Genomic DNA, 12,601 nt, shown 5'->3' with positions numbered 1-12,601 from the left:
AACAACACAACACAGGCATACAACACATAACAACACAACACATGCATACAACACAACACAGGCATACAACACATAACAACACAACACAGGCATACAACATGTAACAACACAACACATGTCTATAATCTTAGTGCCAGGGAAGTAGAGATGGGAAAATGCCCTGAGGTCAATGGCCAGCCTTCTAGTCTCTCTGAAGAAGGGAACTCCAGGTTTGGTGAGAGACTCTGTTTTAAAAAACAATTTAGGAGCCGGGCAGTGATGGTGCACGCCTTTAATCCCAGCACTTGAGAGGCAGAGGCAGGAGGATTTCTGAGTTCGAGGCCAGCCTGGTCTACAGAGTGAGTTCCAGGACAGCCAGGGCTTCACAGAGAAACCCTGTCTCGAAAAACCAAAAACCACCACCACCACCAACAACAACAAAACCAAGTTAGGGCCAGATTGATAGTCCCATAAGTAAATGTGCTTGCCACCTTGCCACCAAGTCTGATGATCTGAGTTCTGTCCTCAAGACCTACACTGGCTCCCCAAAGCTGTCCTCTGACTTCCACATGCACAGCATGGCATAAGCATGCCAAGAGCAGTACACAAAATAGATGCAAGGAAAACATTTGTAAAAAGGAAGAGAGAACAATCTAAAAGGACACCTGACATCAATTTATAGCCTCTATATGCACACACAGCTGCACACACACATGAACACATGCACATGCAAATGATACATACATGCAAACATCAGAGAGAGAGAGAGAGAGAGAGAGAGAGAGAGAGAGAGACTTGCTTCAATGCATACATTCCTTATTGAGGTCAGGCAAAACAGACAAAGTGACTCTGCCAACCTGTTTCAGCTCTGAGGCTATTAGTGTCTTCTGACCTCTCTATTTGGCACCATGACTTTTACTTTTCTAATGATATTTTTGTGGGTAACTTCCCTGTGTGCAATCCCTACCCCACCCCCTGCACAAGAAAGCTGTGATGTGCTTTTCAAAGAAGACGTGCATGTTCCCGGAGCTGTGCAGGAATGAGCTACAGCTCAGCTGGCTGGGTGCAACAGCTAATGACTCAGAAGTATGTATTAAACAAACAAGGTATCTTCAAAGAGAATCACACATCAAACAAGTTTATGAATGAACTGACTGGTAAAAATGTTGCATCCTGGGGCTCACAGGAATGTAGCTCTGTGTTTCCAGTCAGAATAAGGTTGCAGTATCTATCTGTGGGCATGCGGAATGTAACCACTGCTAACAACAAGAACTGCCTGGCTCTATTATGTATGATTGAGTTCCCATGCCTACTTTAGATACCATGGGAAAGTATGAAAGAATTCTAGAGCTCCATGGACGCTCTACGTGCATGCCACCAAGGCTGGTGACTTGGATTCAATTTCTGAGAGGATGCACATGGTAGAAAAGAGAACCAGTTCCTACAGGTTATCCTCTGACCTCTACATGGGGTACAGCAGGCATATGACACTACCCCCAACATGTCCACAAAATAAATAAAATGTAATATAAACATGTTCTTTAAAATTCTAGGCATGGCCCCACCCTTAAGGAACACACAACCTGTTTCCAGCCCCCACATGGTGGTTCACAACCATCTGTAATTCCAGTCCCAGAAGATCCGAGCCCCTCTTCTGGACCCTGAAGGTACCAAGCACACACAAGGTGTACAGGCATGTACGCAGGCAAAATACTCCTACACATAAAATAAGTAAACATAAAAAGAAAAGTAATTTAAAGAAAGCCAAGTGTGGAGTAGCTTAAAGAGCAACAATGAATGAGAGTGTGTAAAACCCCAAACTCATGACAGAGATAAGGGGAGGGTGACAAGAGAATTTTAGAACTGACAGGAAGAAAGGACTCACTAAGGATCCAAGCTTAGCAAGGGGATCCACAGAGTGGGAGGGACCCAGACTAGAATCTGAAAGATGACGCTGTAGGGGACACTCTGAAAAATCACAAGGGCAGGCATTACATAAACAGTTTGTTGTCGATTTGGTAGCATTTAGAACCACTTAGGAGACAACCCCTGGGTATGTCTGTGACCGTATTTCCAGGAATGCTCAAACGAGCAAGGAAGACCCAGCGTTAATATGGCTGGCGCGGTCCATGACTGAATTCACCTTGCTCTGATTCCTGCCTGAGAACACAACATGGCCAGATGCCTCATATTCCTCCCATCACACCTTTCTGACAGCATGGTCTGGAGACCTTAAACTGTGAGACAAAAGAAACCGTCCTTGCTTATGTTACATAACTGATAGATACAAAAGGAAAGCCGAAACGGGTCTTAATAATAAAATGCACAAAGTTCCTCACAAGGGACAGGAGAAATGGCCTAGAGGAGAGGACCAAGATACCTGGGGATATATGTTGTTCTAAGGATTGATTTCTGTACCATGTAGATGCCAGATCTGGGCAAAATTCAAAGTTAAACTTCAAAGGAAAAGCAGACTCTACGAGAGGAAAAAAAACAGAAACAACTGAGTCTCAGTGCACAACATGTTTTAAATAAGAACGCCCCGAGGGGACAATCATTTCAGGTGACTTTAGTACTTGGTGTTCTGCCTGTCCACCCCAGTGGGATAGAAAATAAAAATCTAAGAACAGCTAAAATGTACAGTGTAAGGAAATCTTAAACTTTACACAGTGGCTACATTATTAAAAGAGTTAGTACTGGGATTTTTGAGACAATTTCATGTGTAGGAGAGAGTAATGCAAATAAGCAATTACATTAATGTTCCTAACAGGGAGCCCAAGAGTTTCACCGTCAGAAAATACAAGAGCCATAAGATGTTAAGAAAGCCTATAATATAGGTGTTAAAGACAGGGTTGGGTGATTGCTCAGTGGTAGACTAGCATCACCTAGCATGTGTGAGGCTCTTGAGTTCAACTCAGTACCACAAGAAAAAAAAGTTTAGTTAGAAAGAAAGAAAGTGTCATTGTGAGTTCATAACTTAAAAAAAAAAAATTGCCAGGCCTGGTGTGGTGGTGAATGGCAGGCCTTTAATCCTAGCACTTGGAGGAGGGGGTGGGGCAAGTGGATCTCTGTGAGTTTGAGGCCAGCCTAGTCTACAGAGCAAGTTCCAGGAAGCCAGGGCTACGAAGAGACACTCTCTCGCTCTCTCTTGCTCTCTCTAAAATATTTATATTAAATATTATATATATTTCCTAGCTACTAAAATGAAAGAAAGAAGCATTGCTTTCTCCTTTCACCCCAAGTAAAATGAATATACCTGCATTCGGTCTTTCTTTCCAACACCGTCCCACATGAAAAGGAATCATATCTTTTTGGAGCAACGCCTAATGTTTGAGACAACCTGAGCATCAGAAGAATAAGTATATGCTGGAGGACATAGTTCATTGGTACAGTGCCAGCCTTGCATGCACAATGCCCTATGTGGGATCTCCACACATGCATGTGCACACAGGTGCATGTGTGCACACTCATGTGTCTGTATGTGCACACACACACAACACATACACACACACGTAGTTGAAAATTTTATTTTCTTTTAAAAACCCAGTTATGTTATGAGTATGTTTTTGCTTTAATCCGGGTGGGGGATAAGAGGCTGCTTCACAGCAGGTGATTGTGATTTGTCTTGTGCTGTAGGAGGGGTGTGGTTTTGCCAGCTGCAGAGAGTTCGGAATTCTGGGGACTCTTGAGAGGATATAAATATGAGAGTCCTGAGAAGGCCTGTGGCTATTACTGCTCCCTCTACCCCTCAACCCCTGCTGCTGTCTTTGCTATTGGTGGATTGCTGGATTGCTGGTTTGCCGTTTTGCTGGATTGCTGCTTAGAGATACACTAACAATGGAGATTGGACTTCCCCAAGGAGCTGGACCGCCCTTAATCAGCAAGAAGTAGTCTAAAGAGGTCTATGGCCACTTTCCCCTCTAATCTTCTTTCTCTCCCACCTAGTTTGGAAGGGATTGGTATGTAATAAGGGTTGGATGGGTGGTAGATAATAGAACCCAATAAAGTAAGCTAAAAAAAAGTACACCAACACACATATACACACAGAGAGAGAGAGAGAGAGAGAGACAGAGAGAGAGACAGAGAGACAGAGAGAGAGAGAGAGAGAGACAGACAGACAGAGAGAGAGAGAGACAGAGAGAGAGAGAGAGACAGAGAGAGAGAGAGAGAGACAGACAGACAGACAGACAGAGACAGAGACAGAGAGAGAGTCATTTTTCAGTACTGGAAAACATACTACTAATCCCAGAGCCTACAAATTCATAATTAAAGGAAAATAATTAGGCACATGCCCTGACCCTCTGGGCTGACCCACAGTCTCTGCTAGGAGACAAGGGAGAGTACTCCTAGCAACAACTAGCTCACACCCAAAGCACAGCAGGTCTGCAAGCTCCCAAACAATAACTGGTAGCCAGTGGACATGGGGTCACACTGCCACACAGCCATTTATAAATTGGACAGAATTGGCAATTAGCTCCCTTATAAAGGGATTAGAGTTAGTATCGCTAATCATTTGCCTGTGACCTTTTATGCCTCCTAATGGGATGAAATATGAAGTGTATAAAAGCGAGAGCTCTTTGCCAGAATCTAATCAACCTTCTGAATCTAATTTCCAGGTTACAGGAAATCCAGCTATGAGGACAACAGAGTCAACCATGCCACAAGGAAATGCTGAAACAAACTGGTGTTCAGGTGTCTCCAGACAAGAGGTCCAGCTGCTCCAAAGAGCCAGGGAGAAAGCTGGGATTGGGGGTAGGCAACAGTCTTCATTAAAGGAAACCAGAGACAGAAACAAATGGGAAGTGGTCTTGCTTCAAGTAGACTTAACAGCATGGTTGAGGAACAGCTAAGGAAATCTTAATGTGAGGTGGATTTTAGATATTAAGGAACTGTTGGGCATTTTTAGTATAATAATGGCACTATAGGCACATGGAAGAACTTTTTGTTTTTAAGATTTATTTATTATTATTATTACTATATGTAAGTACACTGTAGTTGTCTTTTAGGCATACCAGAAGAGGGTGTCAGATCTCATTATAGATGGTTGTGAGCCACCATGTGATTGCTGGAATTTGAACTCAGGACCTTTGGAAGAGCAGTCAGCGCTCTTACCCTCTGAGCCATCTAACCAGCCACAAGAACTTTTTTTAAAAGATGTACTTACTGTATGTGCATTAGCGTTCTGCTTGCATGTATGTAGGAATGTGCACTATGTGTGTGTAGTGCTGACAGAGACCAGAAGGCAACATTAGATGCCTGGAAACTGGAGGTACAGAAGGTTATGTATCACCATTTGCATGCCGGAAACCAAAGCTGGGTCTTTTGCAGGAATAGCAAGCACTCTTAACCCTTGAGACATCTCTCCAATTCTAACCTTCTTACCTGAAGAGTCAGATACTCTGCTGTTTGTGATGAAGGGGCGTGGTGTTTTCACCCTTCAAAGGTTCGGAGAAAAAGGTAGAGTTATGGATACAATCAGAACAACAAAATGCTTGGGTGGATCCTCTTTAGATTTATATGTATAAATTTTATGATTTTTAAACTACAGAGAACTGAGTCAAGAATGACTGTAGCTGCCACAGAGGCTTTGTGGGGTCCTGCTGCAGGGAGGGAGAGGCAGCTTAAAGGATAATGTAATCCATTTCCAGTCTTCATGGTGTCATAACTGGCATGGAAGGGAAGCTGAGACTGACTGGTATGAGTGGCTAGCTCACAGTGGGGACTGAAATGTAACATCGAAAGATCTCAAGGTGAAATGTAACATTGTAACATTGAAACATCTCAAGGTAGGAGCTAGGGAGATAACTCCATTTGTAAAGTGTTTGGAGCACCCACACAAGAGCTGGGCAGGGTGTCCGTCATCAGTAATCCCAGTGTTGGGGAAAGGTGACAGGGAAGTCCTGAGGGCTCATTGGCCAGCCTAGCCAAATCAGCAATGCCCAGGTTCAGTATAGACTCTGAATCAAATGCCAAAGTGTGGAGCTATCGAGGAAGCTATCTGACGTTGACCACACAATGCATGGCTGTGTGCTCCCAAATACATATGCACACACCTATGCATACAACATACACACACACACACACACACACACACACACACACACACACACACACACACATGAAAAGAAACAAAACACTTCCAGTTGGGCATCACTTATGCAGCCTCTTTCTGGCTGCCAGGACCGACCCCCTAGTGAGCTAAAACCTATGAGTCTCTAATATTTTCATACTCCTCAGAGGCGTCCCCATGGAGATGACACCTGACTAGCTAAAGCAAACAAGACTCAGCATCCCTGCCCTTCACAGTGACCTTGACATCCGGAAGAGAGCTTCATTCCAAGACTGTGGACACCTTTGCTTGTTTCTCTTTCCTTTTCTCATTGCCTTCATTTATTTATTTTGCATCCAGGATGGAGCACAGGCATGTTACAATGCGTGGAATGGCTTCCAACCTTGTAGATCCCAGGACTGAATTCAGGTTGTCAGGCCTGCTGACAGGCAACGCTAATCACTGAGCCATCTCACCGCCCTTTAGTTCCTTCATTTAAAAAAAATGATTTATTTTATACATATGAGTACACTGTTGCTGTCTTCAGACACACTAGTAGAGGACATCATGCCCCGTTATAGATGGTTGTGAGCCACCACGTGGTTCTGGGATTTGAACTCAGGACCTTTGGAAGAGCAGTCAGCGCTCTTAACCACTGAGCCATCTCTCCAGCCCCCAACTCCTTCATTTTTAAGGGAAGAAAAAGACACTCAAGCCAGGCATCTTTAAAATCATAAACATTTGGTAACTTGAGGGATGGTTCAGAGGCTAAGGGCATTTGCTGCTCTTCCAACCATCTGTAATTCCATTTCCAGGGACCCGAAGTCTTCCTCTGGCCTCTACAGTCACTAGGCTTATATATGTAACACAGATATAACATGAAGGCAAAACACCTATAACATATTGTGGGACAAAAATGGGGTCCTGAGTCCACTTGGGGTTAGGGTTGCTGGGTGAGGCAGACACAGGGAGTTTGATTGCACAGACCCCAGGCCACCACTGGTGCTCCAGGGTTGAGGAGCACACAATCTGAGGTTCCCAAAGACCTGTCAGAGTCTGTCTCTGACTCTCTGGCACCACAGATGCCCCTGGGCACCATGGAAGAGCCGGTTCTGGGATCCCTGGACCACACGAAGGCCAGGGAACTACAGGTTCTCTCCGACATCCCAGACACCTCTGAATGTTGAGGAAGAGCTGAGAACAGGTGGGGACCCTCAGACAGACTCTGGCCCAGGGCCGAAGGGAAAAGGGTAGGAGGAGAGCTCTGGCAGGTTACTGTGGAGAGGAGAGAGTCTGGTTAGCTCAGGCTGCTGGTTCGGCAGGTGGGTTGCATGGCTTGGCTGGCGGTTGTGGCTGGAGCACAGGGAGGCCTCCTGGCAGGAGGTTAGATGCACAGCTCATTAGGGGAAGACCTGCTCCATTGCTCCTGCACGGTGGTCCCGATGAGAAGAGGCAGTCCATGGTTTTAAGGCATTTATTGTAGAAAGGCAAAGAGAGGGGGCAAGTAGAGAAGTAGAGGGCAGCTATGGCCACGTGGAAAGAGGGAGGAAAGGAAGGCAGAGAGAGGGGAGCAAAGGAACAAGAGAATAAGAGGGTAAGAGAGTAAGGAGGGGGCAAGCAGCTCCTTTTATAGTGGGCTGGACCATCCTGGCTGTTGCCAGGTAACTGTGGGGAGGAGCATACCTGGCTGTTGCCAGGTAACTGTGGGGGTAGAGTCCAGACAGAATACCAGGAGCTTGGGGCATTGCCTATTTGACTGATGGCACATACCTCTCTGCGTTGGGGGTGGAGGGGAGGCTGGGGGCGGTTGTAGCTGTGACAGGAGCCAGGGGCCCAGGAGGTGTGGCTGAACACCTTACATCCCTTAGGGTCACCAGGGTTCCAGGCCTGTGCTCAGCTGAGGACCAGGCTGTCTGTGCACAGCTCACTGCCCCACAACACATAAAAAAGAAACACAGTTGCCATTGTGACTGCTTAAGATCCTGAATTCAATCTACAACACTAGACACACACAAAGAAATAGTAATGGGTAAGAGGAGTTAGACAGGAAATCCCACCTACTGATGCGTGCGTTTCTGTCTGAAGTGTGTAAATGCAGGGAGGTGCAGAAACCTTGCACATGCCAGGAGCTTGCCAGAGTGAGGTATGGGTGAGGGCTTTTCTTTTAGAGTGAAGCAGTGGTCTCAGGGGACCTGCATTAAATGTCACTGAACGGTCACTGGTTCTAACAGCTTCCAGTGGCCAGTTGGTGCCATGTAAATAGCTTTTTGTGTTTAAATAAAGAAAGAAATAATAAATAAACTCCTACAGATTGAGAGAAAAATACCCAGAAATCCTTGCAGGAGGGGTCGAGGTTCCTACTGGTCTGGATGTCAGGCCTCACTGACAAAGTTACTTACTTATGTGTAAGTGAAGGCCTTGGTCATACCATGATCAGCAAAGAAGGGGACAACCTCGCATGTTGTGGTTTGAATCTAGAATGTTCCCCATAGGCTGTGACAGGAGCCAGGGACCCAGAAGATTCATAACAGTAGCAGAATTACAGTTATGAAATAACAACGAAAATAAGTTTATGGTTGGGGGGTTCACCACAGCATGGCAAATTGTATTAAAGGATTGCAGCCTTAGGAAGAGTGAGAACCATTCTTTAGACATTAGTCCTGGCTGCTGGAGGTAGATCCTCAGGAGTGAGCCTCAGAAGGTTGCAGCGACTCTTGTTCCAGACTATCCTGTGCTTCCCGGTCAGCCAGGATGTGAACAGTCCAGTGTCAAGTTCCCGCTGCCACCAACAGAGCCCCTCCTGCCACCAACTATGATGGAACTGTCCCCTTTGAAACTGTAGGTCTAAATAAACCAGTAAGTACATTTTTTTTTTAAGAAGAATGAAAAGTAAATGGCGTACCATCCTGCATGGAGCTGGCTTCTCAGCCTCCGGGCAACCACACAGCTTTTGACATATTCCCAATAGCACAGAACCCTAATTCTCTGCTATTCTACATAGGGCAGTTTGAAGCTGGCCACCAATTGGACACACCTCCCTTCGGGAGGTAGGATTTATGTCCCCTCCCTTGAATCTGGTTACTAACAGAGAAGCTATACTACCCAGTCTCTGGGCTCTGCTCTTTCTCTCTCGAAACACTCAGTGAGCCACCATATAGGAAGTGGGGATATCATGAGACCACCATACTGGAAAGGCTGTCTGTAGATGTTCCGGCCAGTGACCTCAGCTGAGGTCATCACCATAGAGACAGCAACCCTGTGAACGAGGCTGTCCCCAGACCCCTGTCCTGTCTACCTGCTTGCTGAATTGTACCCAGTGACCTTCAGTAACACATTGAGAGTGACAGATGTCCAGGTAAGCGGGTCCTGAGCCGCAACAAAATGACTGCTGTCTGAAGCCCAGTACATGTGGAGGAGAGGTCGAGACAGTCAGTTATGCCGGTTCCACTGCAAGTCAGTGTCTTGCTCTCTTACTTCACAATATTTGGACACACACACACACATACACACACACACACACACTGCCACCATGGGAGTAACCAAAATAAGACTATGAAATACATTCTGATTGGACAATGCCAGCACCTTCTGCATTTGTCTACATTATAACATATCTGAGTTTGTTACATTATAACCAAGTCTTTCTCACTACAGAGACCCAGGCCTCCTTCCCAGAAGACTGGTTAATTCCTAATCAGACTCCTTTTTTAAAAAAGAAAAGGAAAGAAAAAAGAGAGAGACAGGTTCTCACTATATAGCCCAGGGTGGCCTGACAATCTCTATGTGGCCCACGCTAGCCTAATCACATTGCCCTGTCTACCCCTCCTGAATTTTGGGATTACAAGCTCATGCCACCACACCTGTCCCTAAAACTGTATCTATGTATGTGCTGTTCATATTCATGTATGTGCATGTTTGTATGGATCACCACCATACTTGGATTTTTTTTTTAAATATGGGTTCTAGAGATAAAACTCAAACACATTGTCAGCTCAGCTTTATTATCTCCCCCAGCCTGAAACCATTTTTATTAAAGGGACAAATGGCAAAGAGGAGAATCTCCTCGGGATCCCTCAGACAACTGTGCCGTGAGATCCCAGGCCCGCTGGTCAGGAAGCGTGCGTGTTCCAGTCCTAACGCTCCACTCTTGGCAGCAGGCCACATGATACCTCCTATGATGCCTCCCTGAGACAGAATGAGGTCAGGAGCGGTGCCTGTGCTGATACACACTGCCAGGTTTGCATAAAACTTGGTGTGGCTCTCCCTCCGGATCTTCCGGGAGATCCTGGACTCATAATGAGGGAGCTCCATCTGCCAGTACATCCCGTCTGGCCCCTCAGTCTCCTGGGGGCTCAGGAAAATGTACCTGTGCTCTTCCTTCCCCGGGTATCCAGGTGCCCGGGATGACATTTTAAGCAGGGTTTATTCAAAATACTTCCAGCAGCCCACACATATTAGGATCCCAGGGCTCAAACTCCTGAGCGAAACCTTGGGTGCCGATATGGCGGGCAACTATGATTGGCTGTCCTAATCAATCCAAACAACTTCACCCAAGGCTCGCACGTTTTCTTCTAAACAAACCACCCATTCTTCCTTCCCTCTTGAGACTGACATACAAGGACCTAGCTCACACTGCAAGTGGTCCTCACGATTATTCTGATAAGCCTCACCTCAGATGCTTACAAAATACCCCTTATAACCCTAGGCACGTTTCCAAGCACTTCACACACATTAAGTCATAAGCATCCGTTGCCCCGGGATCTATTCTGTTTTGGATACGTAGTTCTGAGTGGAATGACCCGAGCTTGCTAGTGTCATTTCTACATCCAGCACAGTGGGATCCGCTGCACAATTCATAGTGCCCAAGGGAAAATGAAAAGAGCCAGAGACCCACTAGCCATTCATCGTGACGGCAGCAAGACTTCTAAGTCTAGGCCTCTGTGCACCGGCCTAGACAACACGCCTGCAAATTCAGGGCTGCCTCAAAGCATCAGTCTGGGCTTCCCAGAGCCAGAGAGAAATGGCTGTGGGTCTTGAGGTTCCAGGTAGTTCTGCTTTGCTCTCCTCAGCAAGTATGCCTGATTATCTTTTTGTTATGTGTCTCGAACACCTGTTAGTCCTCTTTAGGATTCTGTAGCTCCGGAAACACCACCACCTCTCACGACAAAGCATAACGTAAGCCTGGCACACCCGAAACCCAGAGCGTGGAGGATGGCAGCAAGAGCGTCCCTAATACTGGTGCGAGCTGCAGACTGAGTTCTAAGGCAAGTCTAGGTTTCATAGCAAGACCCTGTCTCCAAAGAAAACAACAAAACCTGTAATCTCTCCCTCCCTCTCCCGATCCCTTCTCCCCAGCACGCCCTAACATTTCTGCTTCTGAATTGCCAAATGATATGGCAACTTAGGGAGGAAAGAGTCAGGTCACAATCCATTACCAATAGATGTCAGGGCAGAAATCCAAGGCAGGGGCTGGTGAGATGGCTCAGCGATTGAGAGCAACTGACTGCTCTTCTGAAGGTCCTGAGTTCAAATCCCAGTAACCACATGGTGGCTCACAACCATCTGTAACGAGATCTGACTGTCTCTTCTGGAGTGTCTGAAGACAGCTACAGTGTACTTCCATATAATAAATAAATAAATCATTTTTAAAAAGGAAAGGAAAGAAATCCAAGGCAGAAACCTAGAGCCAGAAACTGAAGCAGAAACCACAGAGGAACACTGCTTACTGGCTCTCTCCGGCAGATTTGCTGAGCCTGACAACTGCCCAGGGTCAGCACTGACAGAATGCCGGACCCTCCCATATCAACTGTTAATCAAGAAGATGCCCCCACAGACTTGCCTGCAGAAGGTGAGACAGGAGACTGAGGCTAAAAGCACTGAGAAGCATGGATGCAGATCAGGAGCCCTTGCTAAGAGGGGGCTCGACGGGGAACCTGCTCTAAAAGCCCCTCTTCTTCTGGAAGATGAGTGGGGTTGGATTCCCCTCACTCAGTTACGTGAGAGATCCGAGGAGATGAAGGATATAACACAGTCAGCAGAGCACCGGGCACACAGTGGGCTTGCAAACCTCGTCTTGTCGTCGGTCGACAGCCCTGGTCAAACATGGAAACAGAGATCATTCCAGAACGGTGTAAGGGAGAGGATGCAGAAGTGAACAGGGCAGGCATGAGTGCTGGCAGCATAGCATGGAGGTCCTTGTGCCCCCAGATCTCCAGGGAAATCAAGAATGTGAAGCACATAGGATTGTCTTTCCTATGGAAAAGATGAAAAACCCGTTCTTCCATCCAGACAGCTGAGAGCCAGAAGCGGCTAATAGCCAGGTAATCTGTGTTATCTGTCAGGCCAGGCCATATAAATCTCCCACAACCAGGATCAGAGGTGGCTAATGGTCTGAATGGCCTCTAAGCTATCTGTATAACTTGAGAACAGACTAGACTCTAAGGCACCTAAGCTAGAAACGGTAGCATAGCTCTAGAATCCATCTTCTTGGAAGAAACTGCGTTTCAGTGTAATTACCCTCCCTTGTGCAACGGGGATTGTGTCACACCAGACAACTTTTTTGACAAATTACTC

The 12,601-nt window shown here is 46.3% G+C and overlaps 1 protein-coding gene across 7 annotated transcripts in view; it reads right to left on the bottom strand.

Annotated features, from left to right (window-relative positions):
- Arsg (arylsulfatase G) overlaps positions 1-12,601 on the bottom strand; it is a 131,677-nt gene that overhangs the window by 55,083 nt on the left and 63,993 nt on the right. The window contains exon 1 of one of the 7 annotated variants that reach the window (XM_021176938.2): positions 2,360-2,455. The exons of the other annotated variants lie outside the window; for them this stretch is intronic. Coding sequence (XP_021032597.1) covers positions 2,360-2,400 — 41 coding nt within the window. The 5' untranslated portion in view covers positions 2,401-2,455. Of the gene's footprint in view, positions 1-2,359; positions 2,456-12,601 lie in introns of those variants that run through there. 7 annotated transcript variants of the gene reach the window in all.

The sequence above is a fragment of the Mus caroli genome, chromosome 11 (assembly GCF_900094665.2).
Source record: "Mus caroli chromosome 11, CAROLI_EIJ_v1.1, whole genome shotgun sequence".
NCBI classification, from domain to species: Eukaryota; Metazoa; Chordata; class Mammalia; order Rodentia; family Muridae; genus Mus; species Mus caroli.
Note: the sequence above shows the minus strand (reverse complement) of the source record. Positions and strands in the feature narration are given on the sequence as shown.